General features: G+C 55.0%; 2 protein-coding genes across 7 annotated transcripts; both read right to left on the minus strand.

Moving 5' to 3' along the window:
* Positions 1-174: 174 nt before the first annotated feature.
* LOC121443604 (matrix metalloproteinase-23) lies at positions 175-2,806 on the minus strand. Its single transcript, XM_041645424.1, has 8 exons — positions 2,632-2,806; positions 1,881-2,020; positions 1,657-1,796; positions 1,416-1,583; positions 890-1,054; positions 694-804; positions 474-600; positions 175-355 (listed from the first exon to the last, which is right to left on the minus strand). The coding sequence occupies exons 1-8, from the start codon at positions 2,782-2,784 to the stop codon at positions 181-183; spliced, it is 1,179 nt and encodes a 392-aa protein (XP_041501358.1). The 5' UTR covers positions 2,785-2,806; the 3' UTR covers positions 175-180.
* Positions 2,807-4,356: 1,550 nt separating this feature from the next.
* LOC121443574 (E3 ubiquitin-protein ligase MIB2) lies at positions 4,357-19,192 on the minus strand. 6 transcript variants are annotated; one of them, XM_041645380.1, is made up of 20 exons: positions 19,074-19,192; positions 17,356-17,511; positions 10,548-10,817; positions 10,291-10,462; positions 9,257-9,363; positions 8,968-9,162; positions 8,702-8,844; positions 8,472-8,567; positions 7,492-7,596; positions 7,236-7,398; positions 7,027-7,160; positions 6,804-6,952; positions 6,544-6,700; positions 6,276-6,436; positions 6,068-6,194; positions 5,743-5,976; positions 5,198-5,376; positions 4,931-5,118; positions 4,780-4,845; positions 4,357-4,685 (listed from the first exon to the last, which is right to left on the minus strand). In XM_041645380.1, exons 3-20 carry the CDS (start codon positions 10,792-10,794, stop codon positions 4,447-4,449), a joined length of 2,862 nt encoding a protein of 953 aa, XP_041501314.1. In that variant the 5' UTR covers positions 10,795-10,817; positions 17,356-17,511; positions 19,074-19,192; the 3' UTR covers positions 4,357-4,446. The 6 variants fall into 6 exon arrangements, with proteins under 6 accessions (XP_041501314.1, XP_041501313.1, XP_041501317.1 ...); XM_041645379.1 differs by having other exon boundaries at positions 8,472-8,579; XM_041645383.1 differs by lacking the exon at positions 8,472-8,567.
* Between the last annotated feature and the right edge of the window lie 2,529 nt (positions 19,193-21,721).

Genomic DNA, 21,721 nt, shown 5'->3' on the forward strand with positions numbered 1-21,721 from the left:
GACCCCTGGGTTTCATTTTACCCCACTGCTCCAGGGGCCAGGTTGGCAAAGCAGAAATAAGTGAGTACTGACCCCAGCACCCCCACATCCAGATGGCAGAGACCAGCCTTCCCTCTTCCCAATGAAACAGCACAAGAGACATCAGAGAGAAAGTGCTTTATCTGCTGGCTGTTAGCAGGCTCAGCTCCTCAGTCGCACGCGCCAGGAGTAGGTGGTGAGCACACGCTGGTGCCGGCGCACCACACACGTGTAGGTGCCTTCGTTGACTGCGTTGGCAATGATGCTCAGCTGTGCCTCGCCCAGGGCCAGGTAGCCGGGGTAGGAGAACTCCAGGGGCTCCTGGTCCTTGTACCAGCTGCAGGGGGAGATTCCTGCATCCCTACCCATGCCAAGGGCCCCAGGATATACCCACAGGGGCACCCCAGGCAGCCCCAAGCCCCTCTGGACATGCCTGCCCAGTGCTGTTCACTCACTATACTTTGCCCTTCTTGCGTAGGATCTTCTGCCCGCAGTGGAAGGTCATGTTCCTGCCTTCTTTGACCAATCTCGTTTTCATTCTGGTGGGTGGTGTGGTGGCGGCCACAGTGGGGAATGGGAATTCTGCTCAGAGAATGGTGAAATGCCACGTCAGTTTAACCCCATCAAACCAGGCTCACGAGAACTCCCGCCCAACCCCATCTGAGCCTCCGTCACCATAGCAGAAGTCACAGCTTCTGGGGCAGAGCCTCTTCATGAGCCTCTGATGGGTATCGCAGAATCCCTTTCGTGCCCAGGATGTACACCCAAAGAGCCGGTCCAGGCAGCCTAACAGGAGAGCAAGGCAGCATGGCTCAGAGCTTGCCTAGAGCCCTCCCATCCATCTGACACCCACCTGCCCCAAGGCACCCACCGTAGAGTCGGTGTAATCCCCACAGCTCATCCTGGGACAGTGCCTTCCAGCCCCTCAAGGTGGCGTTGATGTGCATGAGCGCCTGCTCTTGCTGTGAGTGCATCAGTCCCAGCGCATGGCCAATCTCGTGCGCCGCCACATGCACCAGGTCTGTGAGCCATACGCCTGTGGGCCCCATGGTTAGTGCTTGGGAGCCCTCAGCCCTTCCGCTCCCAGTCTTGCTCTTGGAGGCCCAGCGCTGATGGGGAAGCCCAGCTGCAAGTCACCCTTAGCCCAAAGCCAAGGAAGATAAGTTTGTTCCCGGCCTAGGCTGTGAGCTTGGCCCTCAGGAATGCAGCTCCAGCTCCCTCTCCAGCGGCTTGGGGGAGGGGATGGAGGGGGGGGGGGAGGAGACAGGCCTATGAGAACCAGAATTCCTCTCAAATATTCAGCCCCAGGAAATCCTTCCTACCCCAAAGCCCTCTGTAGCCTACATGGTGAAGAGATTGGGGCCCCAGGAAGAGGCCAGACCAAGGAGTTGGATCACCTTTCTTCCAGCTGTAGCGCGTGGGGCCCAAGACCCAGTACTCGCTGTCATCAAAGTGGATGCCCCCGTGGGGTGGGAAGAAAGCGTGGGCCAGTTCACCTGTGGGGCCATCAAAGCAGTGGTGTAGGGCAGAGACCAAGCAGTCGGTGTGGTTGACCGGGTAGAAACCTAGGAAGATACGGCTGCGGTCACACCTGTGGGGACCGGGGGCGGGGCAGGAGCGCTTCAGTCACCCGCCCACCTATCTGGAGGTCGCTGGGATGCTCGGGGGCCACTTCACGGAAGCGGAACGGGGAAACTTCACTCCACATGCGAAAGGCGGCAGCCAGGCCCTTCCTGGTCTCCTCCGGGTTTAAAAGGTTCCGGGGAAAGGAGAGAATCCTGGGGGTGGGGTATTGAGAGTTAGTGTAGGAGACAGTGTCTGCGGTACGGCCTGACCACCCGCCCGCCTTCCCGGGGTGACACCTGTAGGTGAGGTTGAAGTGGTTCCAGCGCAGCCTGGCCGGTGTTAGCGTGTACCGGCGTCTTCGGGGTACCGGTATGGTCAACGAGCTGGGGACCTGGACGGTGGAGACCCCTGAAGGGTCTGGTGCGTCTACATTTCTCTTCACGGGAAAAAAAGTGGATTTGAGGAGGCAGGAGAAAGAGTCTGTGGTTCCCAAAATAGTTGCTGAGAGCTAGCTTGTTAGGCAATGGAGTGGGGGAAATTGCGAATGAACCCTCGGGGTTTTTCGCTTTCCCACACTTAATGAGTTGCTTTTACTCCCCACCCTGGTGCAGGAAGCTTTGAGAGAGGAGAGTTCAAGGCCAGCCTAGTCTACGGAACGAGTTCCAGGACAGCCAAGGCTACACAGAGAAACCCTGTCTCCAAAAGAAAAAGAAAAAAAAGGGGAGAGGGGGTAGTTGCTCAGAGCTACACGAGGCAGGCTTGGTGGCGCGTGCCTTTAATCTCTGGAGGTGGAGGTGGTCTACAGAGGCCAGCCTGGCCTACAGAGCGAGTTCCACAAGTAAATCTACACTAAGAAACCCTGTCTCAAATAAATAAATAAATAGCCAGTGAGAGTGAGCAGAGCTGGAGACGGACGCTGCCTCCCACCAGCGACCCCTGGACACACTGATTGAGGATGCCTGGAACTAAGGACTCACACGCAGGCCCACACGCCCCCTTACAGATGGGCCCACTGATTGACAGACCCTCAGATGCGAACCAGCTCACCGCTGCACTCCAGGCGGTCTCTGCCGGCGCCCGTGGCCACTCCAGCAACACCAGCGCGGAGAGAAAGCACAACCCGCTCAGGACAGCCCCGAACCAGCGGCCCTGTTGTACAGCACCCGATACCTCCAGATGGACGCAGGCTGGGCAGCCCATGGCACACTTGCTGTCGGATCAGGGCCTCAAGGGGCAGCGCGACGCAGGGACTTGGGCCGCAGAGTTGGGGCGGAGTGGGAGGGGGGTTGGCGACGAGCGGCTCGAGTTACAGCCCTCGTGAGGCGAGGACCCGGCGCTGGCCTGTGAAGTGAAACAGCTGGCCCGTCCGGAACGATCCTCATCTCTTAGGGGGTTCCTGGAACCAGGTCTTAGGGTCGGTGACAGTGGCCTGAACGCCCGCCCGAATGATGGGGGATGTCTATCAGAACGGGAGAAACGGCTAGGAACAAGTAAGGCGCCAGGGCTCATTTTTGGGGAAGGGGCATCAATTGCTCCCCATGCCCACCTGGTTGGGGCTGAATGACTTTTTGGCTTTACCCCCTCACAATGAGTCCGCGAGGGAAATCTCGGTTTTGGTCCCCGCAGTGACTGAGTGGAACCAGGACACAGAGAGGGGAGTGCAGAGGCAGGGGACGTGGCAGTGAGAATATGGTGATTGAGCGGGGCCGACGGGAGAGACTGCAGTAGAGAAGGGGCCTCAGGAAAGACAGGGCGTAGGAGGTCTGTGGGGGTCCTTAGGACATCTGGGAAAGGATCTACTTGGAGCAGAAGGTGCTCTTGGATCAGAGCGGGAGGTCTGGGGAGAGTGCCAGGACCTGGAATTTCTGCTCAGGCTTAGAGGGGAGGGGGTTACAGAAACAAAATAAGGCACTGAGTGTGGTGGCCTGGTAGAGTTCTGGCTTGCGGGGGGGGGGGGGGGGGTGGTGGTGGTGGTAGAAGGTTAGGAACGATGGTCCGAGCCCTGAAGGGTAGACCTGGCAGCCGGTGGCTGTACTGGGTGTGTGCCCAATGAGCATGGCATGGTAACTCAAGTGATGCCAGGCCCAGCTAAGATCTCCAGGGCGGAGCAGACTGGGTGGGTGAGACACGGAGAGCAGGGGGTAAGAGCAGGGGGTAAGAGCCCGGCTGAGGAAGGAGGGGCTCCCAGCCAGACGCCTTGTCCCTCCCAGTCTTCCATGCCGGCTTTGGACCCTGGGTGACAGCAACAAATGTACTGGCCAGCAGAGTCAGCGCCAAGCTGCCCGGAATAGCTGTGCTGGAAGTTCTTGAAAAGCGTTAGCCATCTGCCCTCCTTTCATTACTAAGTATTTGTTCCAACAAGTGGACCCTTTCTTGCGTCTTCCCTCTGCCCCTGATCAACTGCCAAGAGCCTGGCGGCCTCCTGCCCTCTCACTCCTGAGCCAGGACCCTCTGAAAGGGGAGACTGCTTTGGCCAAAATCCAAATAGTCTAAGTTCCGCCCGGGGGGGGGGGGGGGGCGGAGGCAAGTACGGTGGGCCCCCATGGGGGCGAAAATAGGGCCACCCCTAAGCCTTTTGGAGCACCGTGTGGGTTCCGGGACTCTCTTGTGTCAAACCACAGCCAGATCACTCTAAGTGGCCTGTACGACAACCAGTGAGTGTTCCTGACCTACAGGCAGCCTGGGGCTTCGTGCGCTGTATGTGTTTTGGGGGTGAGGAGAGTTTGCTGGGAATGGTGAGGATCGCTGGGGCCTGCCCAGCATCGCTAGGCAAGGAGCAGGCAGCAAAGTCCGAGAATCTTTTTATAAAATACACGTGTTTTGTTGAAGGGTCTGGGATCCGCCACGGTGTGCTGAATGCACTCACACGAAGATCTGAATGCGGTCGCGGATGGGCTGGCGGCAGATGGGGCAGGCGGTGAGAGCAGCGCCACAGGGCGCGCATGCCCCGTGGCCGCATTGGAACACTAGGCGGATGTGGCTGTCGATGCAGATGGGGCAGGTGATGCGCTCCTCCATCTGCCGGTAGCGGCTCTGGAGCTCCTCCACCAGTTGCCGAGGAGGACCGGGTACCTGGATGGTGTTTACCACCTCTGAGCCATCTGTGGGGTGAGGTGAGTGGGCGTCAGCCACAGCAGGTGTGAAGATTGGGTTGGGGCGAGGAGGGTGTGCGTGCGCCAAGCCCCGCCCACACACCTGGACGCAGCTTCTTGCTGATGGCCACCTGGCACCTGATGCACTTCTTCATCCTCCTAGCGCACTCTGCCAGCAGGGGCAGCGGACCGTTAGTGGGGCCGGGCCGGACGAGGCGGCCGGGCCACCCTGGGCCTCCACAACCTGCACTCACCCTCACACACGGTGCGATGCTGACACGGCGAGAACAGAACCAGCAGTGCCAGCTCCGAGCACACCAAGCACTCGGCAGCTTCTGGCCCTGCCGTGCCAGACACATGCAGGTTCGTCACGGTGTTAGGGGTGCTCAGCACGTGCCGGGGGCCCGGGGGCACACTCCCACCGCCACCTGCCTGTCGCTCCCTGCAGTTGGAGGAGGGGGCTTGAAAGGACCCGGTGGCCTTAGCAGTGCCCCCCCTCCACACCCCCATTTTGGGCTCACCGGAAGCGCTGGGCACAGCCCTGCAAAGCCTTGAGCACTCGGCCTTCCGTGGCCAGGTCCAGTGGGCTCCTGCCACGGTGGTTTGCGTAGCTCACGTCAGCACCCTCCAGTGCCAAGAAGCAGGCCACTGCCGCGCCTACGGTCAACTCTGTGCTGCCTGGGAGGCCTGAGGCCTGTAGCTGAGCAGCAGAACGTACAGATAAGGGCGGACACCCACGCGGACTTGAGGAAAGCCTCTGCTGGCCCCAGGCTGACCCAGAAATCTGAACAATGGGGCACGCACACACCCCTTCTAGGCTAAGGCTTCTGGTTCTAGGAAGAGGGGAGAAGACAGGCCCCAAAGGTACCCTTCGCTAGGTAGATGTAGAAACTCTGAGACCCTTCATCCTCTCGTCCCAACCAGACCCCAACCCTTTTCCAATTGGCCTAGATTACAGATCCTGAAACTGAAGTCCTCCAAACTGCCCCACTGTCCAGAAATCGTGGTTCCCTATAGCACAGTGGGAAGTGGAAAATCACCCAGGCCCTCCTTCCCAGCCCCTCACCCTCGACAGCAGCTGCAAGGGCCCTGGGTCCCCCCCAGCCCTGTCAGACACCAAGGGCAACAGCTGGTGCCGCTGCAGGGCGATGTGCAGGGCTGTGTCTCCCTCCTCATCCTCAGTGTTGACGCTGCAGCCGGCATCCACCAGCAGTGGAACCAGCCCCACGTGGGCCTGCTGCACAGCCAGATGCAGCGGAGACTGAAGCTTCCGGTTGCGCACGTTCACATCGCAACGGCCCTGGGGAAAGGGGGTGAGGCAGGGCTCAGTTTCCAGACCCCGCCGGGTCTGGTTCCTAGCCTGTGGGTGGCCCAGGGCCCCCTGCACCCACCTCTCGGATTAGGACCTGGGCCACCTCACGGTGGTCATTGAGAGCTGCCAGGTGCAGTGCGGTGAAGCCATCCTCCTTCTTGGCATCCACCAGCTGCCGTGCCCGTGCCAGAATCTTTCTGACTGCCCTGTAGGAACAAGGAGGTCGGTCCGTCCAAGGTCTTCTGCAGACCTGAGTGCCCTCAGTCGGGATAGCCTGGCACACTCACAGCACATGGCCCTTGAGGGACGCATGGTGCAGCAATGTAAAGCCCTGGCTATTGGTAGCAGTGACATCGATACCAGGCACCTCGGTGAGGACTTCAACAATGCTGCTGGCACCGGCACCTGCAGAGATGGCAGAATGCAGGGGCGTGTCCGCGTGGGCATCCTGAAACAGACGGTGCTGGTCACACACAGGGTGCCTTTGTCCAAGGTCAAGTTGCTTCCTTGACCTAGGGCTGGTTAGCGGCAGAGCGTCCAGGGACTCTCACTCACCGGCAAGTTGACATCACAACCACGCTCACACAAGGTCTTTACCACCTCTAGGAAGCCCCTCTGCACAGCCACATGCAGGGCTGTACTGCGTGTGCCATTTCGAGCATCAACCCCACATCCTGCACTCAGGAGCACCCTTGTGGCCTCAGGCTGGTTCCTACGTGAAGAAATGGGAGGATTTGGGGTCACCCTGTTACGCGCACACTGGCTTTAAGGTTCATTCCCAAGAGGACCCACCCACCAGCCTGCCCAGGCCTCACCCCAGAGCTGCGTAGTGGAGCGCAGTGTTGCCCTCATCGTCCGGCAGGTCCACACTAGCCCTTGCCTGCAGCAGCAGCTGCACCAGCTCTACCTGGCCCAGGTAAGCAGCCACCTGGAGGGCGGTCCTGCCCTGGTTCTTGGTGTCCACCTGTGCGGAGAGCCAACACATGAATTCTAGGCCCTGTCCCCGCTGGCTCTTGGAAGGGCTGGGCGGAAGCTTGCCTGCTCCGGGTGCCTCCGCAGTAGATCCAGAGCCCGGGCTACATTTCCCAGTGCAGCCTCTACTACCAGCCTCCCTGGATGCTCTGGGTCACTCTTCTGGGTCCGGAGCTTGTCCAGGGCCACACTCAGTGAGCCTGGGGGCAGGGTTGAGGTAAGTGCCGGCCAGGGGCTGCCCTTCCTCCCACCGGCCACTGAGGCTGATGCCGCACTTCTGTTCTCTCTGGCACGCTCAGCCACGTCCAAGTTGGCGTCTTCCTCGGGCCGGTAGGCCACTAGGCAGGAGGGGCTAAAGGTCCACCGTTGACCGCCGACTGCCACACGCAAGTTTCCGTCTCCAAACACCTTCAGCACTTTCCCCACACGGCCCAGGGCCTGGGGAGAGGTGGGGTCACAACAGGTTGGAAGTGGAGCAGACAGCAGCTGGGGGTGGGGACAGACATGGTGACAGCAGACGGTAAGACTCACAGGAGCCATGTCATCCGTCCATTCGCCATGTCCAGCCTGGAGTCGCTTCACAGTGTCAAGGTCATCGATGACCCGGACCACATCACCCACCCAGAAGCTGTTGTGCTAGATGACAGAGAAGCAGGTAAGGGGAGTCCTCCAGCTACTTCTCTCTACTCAGGATCATGCACAAGGGCTCCTCCTGCTTTGGAGGGCAAGCAGATCTAACCTTGACCCCAATTCCTGCCTCAAGTACAACCAAATGGCCTGGCTGGTCAAGGGCCTCAAGTGACCAAATCAGCCCTGGGTGGCCAGCCTGAGCCACAGGGCAGTGGGGTAGCAGCAGACCAGACCAAAGCCAGCTCTAGAGATCTGTGAAGGCCTAGACCTGTTTCCGGGGCACGTACCCACTGGTCAGACCCAGGAAAAACCTTGAAGATGGAGCTGGGTGAGACCCTAGGGTGTCAGCACAGGGCCAGGAGGGAGAGTAGGGCCTGTTATGGGGAGGGGGGTCCTGCAGGGAATCTATGCCTACGACCTATGCACTTGTGTGCAGAGCGAAAGCCTGAACGTTGCCTGTCCTGAAGAATCCTCCTCTGCCCCACTCTGTCCCTGCTTGGACAGCCCCACTTATCTGGCACACATTCCATCCCACAGTCCAGTTTTCCAAACAGCTTTCACAGAATCTGCCCAAGCTGGTCTCCTGTGGCAAACCTCCACCTCTAGCCTACAACAGCACCTTCCTTTTGTTCTCAGGACAGAGCCCCTGGCCCACAGGCTCTAGTCTAAAATGTTGTCTATACTTCATTCTTCTGTGTGCTTCACACTGGATTCCCTTCCTGGCTTCACCTCCACCCACCAGGCTCTCCCCTTCCCGCAGGTTGCAGTCTTTAACGGGAAGGCTGGTGCCCTCGTCCTGACTAAGCATTCCCAAGACTGAACCGGTACATGGAAGGAATTAGAGAAGCAGTAAGTGGGGCTCAGCCCAGCCCCCTAGGCACCTTGGTGAGAGCCCCAGGGTGGAAGGTCCAGCGGGTCTCGTGGTTGAACTGCACACGCACGTCCCCACGGTCTGTGATGCGGTGCACGGTGCCCATCTGTCCGATAAACTGTGGCGGGTCACGGAGGCTATGGCTGGGTCAGGCTGGACTCTCGGGGCAGGAAGAGGGATAGGGGTCCAAAGGACTCGGGGAGGAGGGGACATGGGGACTCAGCAGAAGAGATGGCTCACCTCCGCCATCCTAGGGTTCCAGCCACCGTGGCCTTCTTGCATGTCCCTTAGGACGTCTGTGTCCAGCAGACACTTGACCTTGTCCCCACGCTGGAAGGGCTGGCCATCGACACTCACCCTGCGCTGAAGCTCTGCTGGTTTGCCTGGGGGAGGGTGGCAGGCTAGGTCTCAGGAAGCAACCTGCCCCCGCCCGTCAGGACAGGCCAGGGTAATATGGGTACAGCCGGGGCAGGAGGGCAGCTGGTGTCATGGCCCCAGCCCCATACCGAGCTTCGGGAGGTGCTCCTTGTAGTAAAAGCCGCCAGCCGCCTCCCCAACACACTTGAGGTCCACCTTGCCCTTGTGGCCCACGCGGTACACGTTGGTGGTTCCATCTGCCCACGTCACGCTAGCCACACTTCGGCCTGTCTCCACATCCCAGCCACGGATGTCCACCACGCGGCCTGTCTTCCCTTCCCCACCTGGGAAGACAGGATGTACACCAGCAGGCAAAAGAGCCTCAAGGCTAAGCCATCCCCAGTCTCTCCTCCCTGTCTTTCTCTGGCCAACACTCACCATCTTGGGAGCCCCATTCCCAGTCAGGGCCTCGGACCACTTTTGCTCCCTGAAAGATGCCCCTCAGTGGAATTCGAGGGAGGCCCTGTCGGGGACTCAGTGAGACCCTGCAAGAGAATGAATCCTGAGCCGTGCAGAGCAATATGACGGCCAGTTCTTGCACTGGTCACCCTGTCCTTCTATCCTAAAGGGTCTGTAGAACAGGTACTCTGGATTCCGGCCAAACTGCTGTCCTCGAATGGCCTTCCCAGGCAGCCTCCACACTTTGGGAAAGGGAACAAGCTATTCAGTGTTTCTGGGTTCAGACGCCTTCACCAGTACCAGGCAGGGACTCTCGGAGCAGTCTATGTGATCATGATGTCCATGTCTGCTGCTTTTAAGGTAGCAGGGGCAGGGCCCGGCCCAGAGGAATGAAAACACTTATCTGGTCACCAGCACAGACAGCAGCCGCCCTGACCTCCTGCTGGCCAGAAGAGGGAACCTCTACTACACTTCTCTCCACACAGAGGAAAGGTCAAGAGATCAGAGAATAAAGGATGGGAGTGAATTCCCAAGTCCTCCATCGTTATCTCTCTGCCTCGGGCCAGGGCCACTCCCGGCTGTGCCCATGGGTGGGCACCCAGGGTGAGCTGCCCAGTGACAAGCCTCCTTGCCAGGCCTGGCCCCATCAGGGGATGCTGTATGTTTCAACAGCCACTGCTATTTATGTGGGTAACACAGAGGCCACCTTCAGTGCTCCAGGCTGCAGCTGCACTGGAGTCTGCCTGCCTGGCTTTAAGAGCGAGGTATGGGGAAGCCCCATCCACAGCACCCACTTCACCATGTGCCTGGAGAAAGCCCTCAGTGAGGAATGGAGGCGTGTGATTCTCAGAGCTGGAGAATCACTTGACCCTGGCTATTCTCCCAGGAAACTGCAGGGTGAGCTCGCCAGGTACTTTTTGGAATTAACTCGGCCAGAGGTCAGGGCCTGGCTCAATGTCAAAAGCACCACTCAGAAGGCCTCAGGGAGGTGGGCTGTGGCCTGGGGGACTCACGGGCGTGAGTGGGATGTCTCGTAGCGCTCGAAGGCATGGGTGAGGTCGTGTTTGTTGTGCATGTAGCACTGCGTACAGAGGTCATAGTCAAAGCAGACACGGCACTTCCAACGCATGCCGCGAAGCCCGTGTTTCTTGCAGCAGTCACAGATGATGTTGGGGTGACGGATACCTAGGTGTAGGGTGGGGTACGTGAGGACCTGCTGGGTCTCCAGTCACCCGGCCAGCCCCACCCACAGCTGGGCATCACCACACACCGATCTGGGCGTTGTCATAGAGCAGCAGGTCATGGGCACCTTGGTAGCCAGCTCGATAGTTGGTACGTGTGCCCTGGTCCCACTGGACAACAACTGTACGGTCGGGGGTCGAGGGGCTGCCATGGCGGCCAAGCTCCACCACGGTGCCCACACCGCCCTCACCGCCATCCTGCTGGCCCCACTTCCAGTCTGTTCCGCGTACCACACGCATGCCCACCTGCACACCTGCGTGGGGATCCAGGTCCATGGTGAGTGGGGCTGTTCAGGAACCTGTAACAGAGAGCACGCTCAGTCTGTGTCAAAATGTCATACACCAGGCTGATCACAGGACACATGTTGAGACGGCCACCTGGGGGAGAAGGATGATGGATCAGGAGTAGAGAAGACAAAGCCAAAAGAACAAAGAAGAAAGGGCAAGGGAGGGCAGGCTGGGAAAGCCAGGAAGTCCGTAGGAAATGCGGGAACCCCCACCACGGTGACTCTATGGGAGTCACACTGCCTGAAAGGAAGGAACAGAAGTTGGGAACATTGTAAGTGGACAGGCACAAATGGTCAGAGACTGAACCTGGCACTGTGGCCACAGTTAGTGGATCTGTTCCCAAAAGTCTGCATGATGCTCCATCAGCATAAGTAACTTTAAAGTAGAGGTGGACCGGTGTACACTTTAACATCAGCACTCAGGAGGCAGAGGCAGGCGGATCTCTGTGAGTTAAGACCAGCCTGGTCTACACAGTGAGTTAAGGCTACATAGGGAGAGCCCGTCTACAAAGATAAAATTAACTACCAGGCATGGTGGCACACACCTTTAATTCCAGAAGCAGAGGCAGTGAATCCCTATGAGTTTCAAGGCTAGCCTAGCCTACACAGCAAGTTCCAGGACAGTCAGGGCTACACAGAGAAACCCTGTCTCAAAAATTGTGTAATTAATTAATTAAAAATAAACCTAATAAACCAGACGGTGGTGGCACACAACTTTAATCCCAGTCCTTGGGAGGCAGATGCAGGTGGATCTCGGTGAGTTCGAGGACCAGCCTGGTTTACAAAGTGAGTTCCAGGACAGAGAAACCCTGTATCAAAAAATCAAAATAAATAGACTGGAGAAATGGCTCAGAGGCTGGGAACACTGGTTGCAGTTTCAGAGGTCCTGAGTTCAATTCCCAGTACCCACATGGTGGCTCACAACCATCTAAAATAAGATCTGGTGCCTCTTCTGGCCTGCAGGCACACATGCAGGCAGAACACTGTACACATAATAAATAAGTAAATCTTTAAAATAAAAAAAAGAAGCAAAGACAATTTTTCTGTGCAGCTCAGTGATATGTGGGACTAAATTAGAGAACTGTTGATTCAACAAGATACCATGAAGCAACTGGGGAGATAACCACGTGAGAGAAGATGCTTGCAGTGTTCACAATCCACAGAGAACTACCTCAAGTGTATATGAAAATGCCGGACAAGCTGGGAATGGGCAAGACAAGATTCTCTGCTCAAAGGAGAGGGCAGTAAAGTCATGTAACATCTTAGGGACCTTCTCTGGTCCAGTGGTGGTGGTGCCTTTAATCCCAGCACTCGGGGGGCAGAGGCAGGCGGATCTCTGTGAGTTTGAGACCAGCCTGGTCTACAAGAGCTAGTTCCAGGCCAGCCTGGTCTACAAGAGCTAGTTCCAGGACAGGCTTAAGCCACACAGAGAAGCCCTGTCTAGAAAACCAAAAAAACAACAAAAAACAAAACAAAAAAAAGAAAGAGAAAATAATAAATAATAAAAAAATAAATAATAATAAATAATAAATAAATAGGATGAGAAATGACAGCGTCATAGTGCAGGCGTCCTTGTCATTTCTCATCCTATTTAAGCACAGGCCCTGAAGCAGAGGACCTGCTTAAATAGACACCAGCAGGCCTGGTCCAGGATTCACCTGGTTGGGTGCAGCTGAAGACTATGACAGCGTCCTGTCAACTACAGCTGGGGGTTAATGGCCATGCTCAGTCATGGGACAAAGGTCAGATTGTTAAGTTAGCAACAGGAGGAAGACAGCACACATCAGCCCTCTGCCTGGGCCCTCCTCCAGGATTCCTGTCTTTCCCCAGACTGACAGCCTCTGGCCTGTGCAGTTCAAGAAGCATTCTCCACTCCCCACCATGAAGCCACAGATGAGCAGTAAGGAAGATCAGCAGCCCTGCCTGGCCACATACACCAGCTGAAGGCTGGGTATCTGCTGGTAGTGGCCTGCACACCACAGGCTGTTCCAGAACCAAGCACAGGAAAAATTCCAACATCACTCAGAACTCATGTTGTGCACGGGGCAATACCACACACAGACTCTGGGTCCACATCTCACCGTATTCTCAGGAGCACGAGTTTCCCGGCCAGCACAGCCTTGTGCAGATTTTTTAAGATTCTATTATTTTATGTGTGTGAGTATTTTGCTGCATTTATCTACACCACATGGGTGCAGTGCCAGGAGAGGCCAAAAGAGGGCGTGAGAGCCCTTGTGACTGGAGTTACAGTGACTGAGAGACATCATGTGGATTCTAGGGATTGAGTCTGGGGATCTTCTGAAAGGGCAGGCAGCATTCCTAACCACTGTGTCAGCTCCAGGTCCCTTCTGCAATTCTTATGCCTGCACACAGGTCCAGGACTGCGGGGACCACAGCAAAAGCAAACAGGTAGTTCATGAAGACACTATGAAGAGCCTTCCCACACAGCTGGGCTCTGTGCTTCAGGGGACCCCCCTCATCCTTCCAGGGACCTTGTCTGTCTTCTCTTTAGCTCACTCCTCTCCATGGACTCCAGAGTGCCTGCTAAGATGTGGCAAGAGGGCCTGATGCCAGGGTAAATCCTTCTTCCTCTTTCTACAGGAGGGACAACCCATAAAGAGACCTCTTGGTGAGAATGTTCAAAAGTGGCGCTAATGAACCCCAGACTGGGGGGGGGGGGGGGGATCTGTGGTCAGCTAGCCATGGCAGCTGGCTCTGTTCCTCTATGGTCTGTATAGCTCACCTCCTGCAGTCTCAGGAGTCTGACACAAGGGGACCCAGAGCCCCCCTCAATTCTACACAACTCCCTTTGATCAGGCACTTTAGTCCCAAGTCTTGGGGGGCAGCCACCAAGTCCTTTCACTGCCACACGGTTAGTCTGACTAACCATGTCTAGTTAGACCCAGCCTTGCCAGAATCAGCAATGACTGAATAGTTAGGATGGGTGAGACACAAAAAAGTAGGGAGATTAGGGAGCGCTGTGCTTGGCTCCTGTAATGACTACAAATTCTGTGGTTTTGATGGCCCAAATGGTTCAGGTCCCTTACACCCAAACACCTACTGGTGCCTCACCTTGAGTGGCACAGGTCCATTGGTTAACTCAACTCCACTGCCCCTCACAGCTGGGAAGACACTGAGAAGACTGCATTCCCGTTCCAACAAGAACACAGCTGTTTAGCCAGAGCAAGGCTTGCTATAAGAGAACCTTAGACTCTCAACAAAAGTAGGCAGACAGATTCAACTAGTAGCTTTGATAGTGGGGGAAACCCTGACAGCCATCCCCTGGACCTGGCCAGCACTGCAATAAAAGTAGAAAAGTAAAGCCAGGCATGGAGGTGCACACTTGTAATTCTTCCATTTGGGAGGCTGAGACAATAGGCTACCAAATACAAATCTGCTCAGGGCAACGTAGCAAGACCTTATCTCAAAAGAGCATGGGAAGAAGGAAAAAAGGAGGAAGAGGAAGTGAGAGAGGAAGAAGGAGGAGACAGTCACTCTAGAGCTGTGAGGCAGGCCTCTGTTTCTGAAACTGGCCTTTCAGCCACAGCTTTTCTACAGGATAATGGCTGGACTTGATACTGGACTTTTTACAGACATGGAGTAGGGTGGGCTTCAAACATGCCAACAAACATAACCCCTGTGTGGCCCTGCCTTCAGGAGAACAGGCAGAGGACATAGAGCTCAGGTGGAGGCTACCCATCAAGGTCTAAGAGCATCAGGGCCAGGCCTCAACCAATGACTCCACATGGAGTAGCAGGAATGCTACCAGGCATTCCCGACGGTCAGTGGTCTGCAGTGACCAACATCTACATCACCATCGCGCCTGGTTAAGCAAAGCTCTCCTCGTCCCTGGCCAGTGAACTTCTAGTCTCAAGAGCAGGCCAGCAAAGTCAGAACAGAACCAGATAGAACAGAGCAAGGGGCCGGGCGATGGTGGCGCACGCCTTTAATCCCAGCACTCGGGAGGCAGAGGCAGGCGGATCTCTGTGAGGTCGAGACCAGCCTGGTCTACAAGAACTAGTTCCAGGACAGGCTCCAAAGCCACAGAGAAACCCTGTCTCGAAAAACCAAAAAAAAAAAAAAGAACAGAGCAAGGGCTTTCTTCCCAGAACCACTACCTCAATGCCCAAGACTGCCCTGCAGGAGCAAAACTGTGGGCCATAGACAAGGGTCAAAACACGACTACTTTCACAGGCTTTCCGCTAACACTGGGCCATGTGAACACTAAGAGTGCCCAACACTGGTGGCACATGCAAATTGGAAGCCTATGTCCCCCCCCCCCCCCCACACACACTACCTGTACCCTGGAGGTCTTATGGTCTTTGCTTTGGAGGCTGCACTCTCCCCTCATCTTTCAAGGTATTATCTGACTGGGGTCTCCTTACCTGAGCTGGGTCTCTGGGAATGCCCCCTCAAACATAGTTATTGTACAATCAGACAGGAGACAGGGTTCCTGGACTTCAAAAACATCTGGATATAGCATTTTGTGAAACTGTTAGAAGACCCAGTGGTTTTCTCTCCCCTCTCCCTCCAGGCCTCCCTGCCTGGTCTCTACATTATCAGCAACCTACCATTCTCATCCTGTTCCTTAACCTGTGATGCCACTATCAGAACAGAAAAGGTTGCCAGGAGTACCTGGAGGGGTGGGTGGCTGACACAGAACAGAATAAGAGACAGAGACAAGATCTACACAGACCGTAGGAAGGTTTCCACTTTGGACTCGGCTCTTGTTTACATCCATCTAGGAGGCCTTCCTCTTTGGATGGCACAGGACCCTGACCACAGTGAAGGGGCCCTATCTACTTCATGATTAACAGAGAGTGGCGGGGACGAGTCAACTTCAGAATCCAATTTTCTGACAAAGGTCTCATCCCTTGAGCTTACTAGGCAACTGACCAAGTAAAGCCCAGGGCAGAGTCAAGAAGGAAGCTGGCCCGTAGCATCCTGGGTGCAGCACCAGGCCAGAGATGATGAAGCTACTGTTCCAAGCCTCTGGACAAGCCCACGAAGAGGCTGCACGCCTGAACAGTACCTTATGCTCACGCTAGCCATTCTGCAAACCTCAGGAGAATCTACACCCAGGGTCCCTGGAGAGAGAAGCCCCTGAAGAAAGGCAGGACTGGAGGCCTGTCTTTTTTTGTTTGTTTGTTTGTTTTTTGTTTTTTCGAGACAGGGTTTCTCTGTGGTTTTGGAGCCTGTCCTGGAACTAGCTCTTGTAGACCAGGCTGGTCTCGACCTCACAGAGATCCGCCTGCCTCTGCCTCCCGAGTGCTGGGATTAAAGGTGTGCGCCACCACCGCCCCGCTTTTTTTGGATTTTTGGAGACAGGGTTTCTCCATAGCTTTTGGTTCCTGTCCTGGAACTAGCTCTTGTAGACCAGGCTGGCCTTGAACACACAGAGATCCGCCTGCCTCTGCCTCCCGAGTGCTGGGATTAAAGGCATGCGCCACCACCGCCCGGCCTGGAGGCCTGTCTTGAAGAGGAACAGCCCCCTCTTCTGGGATCCATGCATCCTCCAGGGAACTTACTCCCACCGCCCCTTTCTTGACCTTCCCCTGCAGTGATAGCTAACCCTGGTGTCAACTTGATGACCCCTGGAAGTCACTGAAACCCAAGCAACTGGGCACACCTATGAGGGATTCCCTTAGTTAAATTGTTCGAAGTGGGAAGATCTATTTTTAATCTGGATCTTTGGAGCTTGGATGATCACCTTTACACAGCCATGCCTTCTGCTTTTGCTCTTGCCTCCCTGCTCTTGATATCAATTCACTTGTATTAGAGCCCACTTCTTCATGATTTCAACATATACTGAATACCAGCTGAGACATCCTGCCTCATGGAGAGAAGAACTACTGGATTCTTGGACTTTCTGTTAGGAGAAAATCATTGCTGGACAGCTAGAGCACAGCCTGTAAGCTACTATCCATCCGTCTGTCCGTCTCTCTCTCTCTATCTATCTATCTATCTATCCATCCATCTATCTACACATACACACACACACACACACATATATATATATTCCTCTTAAGAACCCTGACTGATACCCCTACCACAACCCTTCAACAACTACCATAAGCCAGTGCTTTCCCACTGAGGAAGAATCCTCTGCTCCCAAAGAGTGCAGGAGCCTTGCAGGAACCTTGGCCTTGTGTGTGGAAAGGACACAGGGTCTGAAAGCCTTATCTGTAGCTCCACTTAGTACAGCCCCAGAACAGTCGAAGAGCTGCAACCACTGAAGTCCAGGCATGCAAACAAACTTTTCTTTTAAATACACATTAAATATCACCAAACTCTGATAGACATCATTCTTCAGGATGCTGAAAACCCCAATGTGTTATGGGTACCACCATCTCAGTAGGAAATTTACCTAGAGTTAATGGACTGTTGCCTTTGCCAGAAATACTGGGCTTTGCCATCAGACATAGCCATGTCCCTGGCAAGTATCTAAACACCCCTAGAACTGTCGCGATGCATGTTTACAATTACAGTGGGGGGTGTCAGAGCATGAGGGTTTGGTTAACAAACATGCTTCCGCAGAACCAGAACTCACCTTAGAACACACAGAAGCCTCTGGTCAGCATCCCAGGCATTTAGTTGCTACTTCCTGGGCCACAAATTTTCTCAGCCACCACAACTTCCTGTGGAAAACTAGCAGCCATTGCCAACATGGAACACAGCAAACCGAGCAGGTAGGCAGGGAACCAGGCTGGGGAAAGACCATTTTAGAGGCAGATTTACACACGGTATTTACTGCCATGCTCAGACAGTGGCCATTGGGACTGCTGTTGCTACTATGTTCCATCTTTTAAGAAACACACTTTTCAAACAATGCATCCTCTTGTAAGGAGGGCCTGCTTGTTCGTCCCAGCCGCCCGGATAGCTTAGTCCCCAAATAACCATATAGAAACTGTGTTAATTAAAACACTGCTTGGCCCATTAGCTCTAGCCTCTTATTGGCTAGCTCTCACATCTTGATTAACCCATTTCTGTTCATCTTTGTATCACCATGTGCAATGGCATACCCGGAAAGACTCAGCATGTCTGACCCTGGCGGTTCCAGGGCGGCTCTCTCTCTTTCTTTTTCCCAGAATTTAGTTCTGTCTTCTCCACCTACTTAAGCTTCACCCTATCAACTAGGCCCAAGGCAGTTTTTTTAATTCATTATCCTATAAAAGCAACACACAAACAGAAAAAATTCCTACACCAGTATCCCTGACTCGCCTGGAACTCACTATGTAGTCCAGGCTGGCCTGGAATCCATTTCAAGTGCTAGAATTATAATCATGTATGTCCAGACAGAATTGAACATCCCTCAATAGGTCAGAAGTATCAGGACTGTGGGGCGGGGGACACTGTCCCTTATCACGTGACTATTTTACTGGAAATTCCCACACAGCCATAAAAAAAAATTAAATCATGGAGCTGGAGAAATGGCTCAGCGGTTAACAGTACTGACTGCTCTTCCAGAGGACCCGGGTTCAATTCCCAGCACCCACATGGCAGCTCACAACTATCTGTAACTTCCAGTTCCAGGGGATCTGACACCTTCACACCAATGCACATAAAATAAAGATAAATAAATCATTAAAAAAATTAAATCGTGTTTATTGTGAAAGTTAGCAAATTGCCTTTATTCGGATGAAGTTACATAGAGACCACTCAGGATTCAAGCCTATCTCCCTACGCCTCTGGTGGTGCCTGGGACACTGCTGGATTGAAAAATGCGTGCAAAAACTGGTGCGACAGAGGCTCCTACTGCGTACAGGTGGACATCCTAGGCGCCAGTAGGACAAAACAAAGACTGTCAGCCTAAGACACAGAGACCAGGAAACCGCATCTGCCCTGAGTCCAGACATCTGCTTGGGGACATCCATTACGGTTCAGGGGTATCATGGCTGCTAAACTCCAGGTACACTGCAGCTTGGGGTTCACCACGCTGCCTAGGGCCGACCTTGGCTGGGGGAATGACATTCAGATACTTGTTGCACAGAGCAACAGGCCAGAGAGGAATGTGAAGATAGGAAGCCTACTATGAGGAGCCAACCTTGCTCTGTCCCCAAGCCTGCTGGCTCATCAGGAGCCTTCCTGTCACCTCTGCTTTTCTCATTGGTTCTGAACCCAGAGGAGGCAGGAAGGACGATTCCTCACTGCCCAGTCCACTCAAGTACATTTAGACACAAACACAAGCGTTGACATAACATCAGATGGGCATCCGCAAGGAGAACGAACCAAACCCAAACTGTCAGGCCACCGTCATCAGGAGCTCACCTGTCTGGAGGTCCAGTGTCCCCCACCCGCCTTGAGAATCGGGCAGCCCTGATGCTTGGAGATTTAGGACTGGCCTCCTCCGGGCTGACCTTCCGTGAGAGCCCCCGGAGATCCAACCCTGTGGCCAGGGGTGCGCACAGTTAACACCCGAGAACAGAAAAGGCCGCCGCTCGCCTTAAAAAAGGTTCCCAGGGGTTCGGCGGCTGGGACCCGCTGCATCACCCCCACGCACCAAGAACGCGCACCGGGCACGAGCTGTGTCCAGGGGCTCGGAATCCAAAGCTTGCTGCAAGCAAGGGCCAAGGACGCCCGCCCAAACCACAGCCCGGTCAAGCGGATCCGACCCTCTCGGCCCCGTGCCACCCACCCCGGGCGCTGGGAGGACGCCCGACCCGGCCCCCCCACTTGCCCTGAGTTTCCGTGCCCGTCGGCCCTGGAACACCGGGCCCCGAGCAGCGCAGAGGCTGACAGCCGATCCTCGGCTCGCCACAGAGGCGCCAGCTGCACCGCGCCGTCCTCCGACCCTCAAGAGCGCCTGGCGGGGCTGCCTCTCCCGCGCCAGCCCACCCGGCTGCCCCACCACAGCCCCCGACTACGGTCCCCGGCCCGCCGCACAGGCTGTCGGGAGCTGTAGTTTGCGGCTCCCGGACTGGGGGCGGGGCAGACGGCTCCCAGGAGGCCCCGCGCGTGACGCAGAATGCTTCGGGCTGGGAGGCGGGGCAGACGGCTCCCGGGAGACCCTCGCGTGGCGCTGACGGCCGGGGCGTCTATGGCCGGTGGGAGTTATGCTTGGCTAAAGAAGAAATTGGAAAAGCCCGTGTCCCCGCAAATGGGGAGAGAACGGGGTCGGCGGGAGTGGGCACCGAGGAGGCCAGACGCGCTAAGTCGCGCCCGGAAGTGCGTCTGGGCGGAGCCCTAGTGACCCCGGTCTGCGCTGAACGTTTCCCAGGACGCTTTCCGTTGCCTTGGAGACAGAGCTTTAGTGTGACCAGCCAAGGGAGTAGGTCTCAGTCTCCATTTACTGGCAGGCAGCACCCAATTACAGGAAGAGTCATAAACTGATACCACCCAGGGACAGGCTAGCATCAAAGGGGAACTATCTGATATCCCAAATACCCCAACCGTTAGGTAAGACTAAGATCACCAGGTAGATGTCATTGAGCCCAGCACACACCTATGCACCTATTCCCTTACACCAAGACACTCCTAGACAAATGTCAGTCAGTCAGGGTCTTGAACCATGAACATCCCCTCACCTCTACCTTGCCCAGATTGGGCACTCTCCGTTCATATGACTGCGCTGGACACAAAGAGGGTCCAAGCGCGAGCTCTTTGCTTTTGCATACGGACTTGGACTCTTGGGGGTCTTTGGGGGACTCTGTGATCTAGGCATAACATCAGCCACTCTCTAGTTCGTTTATGTGGAGGGTTGGTTGGTAGGCTAGTTGATTTTTGAGATGGGTCTCACTAAATAGTCCTGGCTGGCCTGAAACTCATGTGTAGCCCAGGTTAACCTGCCTCCTCTGCCCCTTTAGCGCTAGGATTAAAGGTAAGCCTAACCCAACTGTTTTTATGCAGTGCCAGGTGAAATAGCACTGAGAAGGAAAGAGATAGGGAATGAAGAACTTGAGGCAATGCAAGGCAAAGGCAGGCAGATCTCTGTGAGTTCGAGGCCAGCCTGGGCTACTAGAGCTAGTTCCAGGTCAGGCTCTAATGCTACACAGAGAAACCCTGTCTCAAAAAAATAAACAAGCCGGGCGGTGGTGGCGCACGCCTTTAATCCCAGCACTCGGGAGGCAGAGGCAGGCGGATTTCTGTGAGTTCGAGACCAGCCTGGTCTACAAGAGCTAGTTCCAGGACAGGCTCCAAAACCACAGAGAAACCCTGACTCGAAAAACCAAAAAAAAAAAGAAAAGAAAAAGAAAAAAATAAATAAACAAAAAAGAAAGAGAGAGAGAGAAAAAAGAAAGGAAGAAAGAAAGAAAAGAAAAGATGAAAAGATTCAATTAATGGCTCAATTCGTTTCAAAGGTTCAGTCCATTATCATCATGGTGGGGAGCATGGCAGCATGCAGGCAGACATGATATTGGAGAGGTAGCTGAAAGTCCTGCCTCTAGATCAGAATACAACAGGAATTCGACTGAGACACTGGGTGGTATCCTGAGTATAGGAAACCGCAAGCCCTGCCCCCACAATGAGAGACACACTTCCTCCAATTATGCCAAACCCACTTCAACAAAGCCACATCTCCTAATCGTGTCACTTCCTGTGAGATTATGGGAGCCAATTACGTTAAATCTAACATGGTGTCTCAATGTAAGTCAGAGGACTGGACTGGAGGCTGAGAACAGGTGTGGCCACCACCTATGCCTACCAGTTGTGGACCAGCATTGCACCCCCATCATGACAAGATTGCCAAAATGTCACTCAGTGGAGGATCTTTCAAGGGACTGAAAGACCTTGGGAAATAAAGATTCCATGATGAAGTTGGGCTAGGTTTGTAGATGAATTATAAGGTGCTTGCCCAACTCACCTGAAGGCAGAACAAGTTCCAGGCAAATTAGAATTACAGGGTGAGATCTCAAAAAAGGGTGGTGGATGTTAGAAGGACAGAGAGGAGAGGAGAGAGAGGGAGAAAGAGAGAGAGA

The sequence above is a fragment of the Microtus oregoni genome, unplaced genomic scaffold (assembly GCF_018167655.1).
Source record: "Microtus oregoni isolate MIOR12 unplaced genomic scaffold, Mior012 000109F_ref0000275, whole genome shotgun sequence".
Lineage (NCBI taxonomy): Eukaryota > Metazoa > Chordata > Mammalia > Rodentia > Cricetidae > Microtus > Microtus oregoni.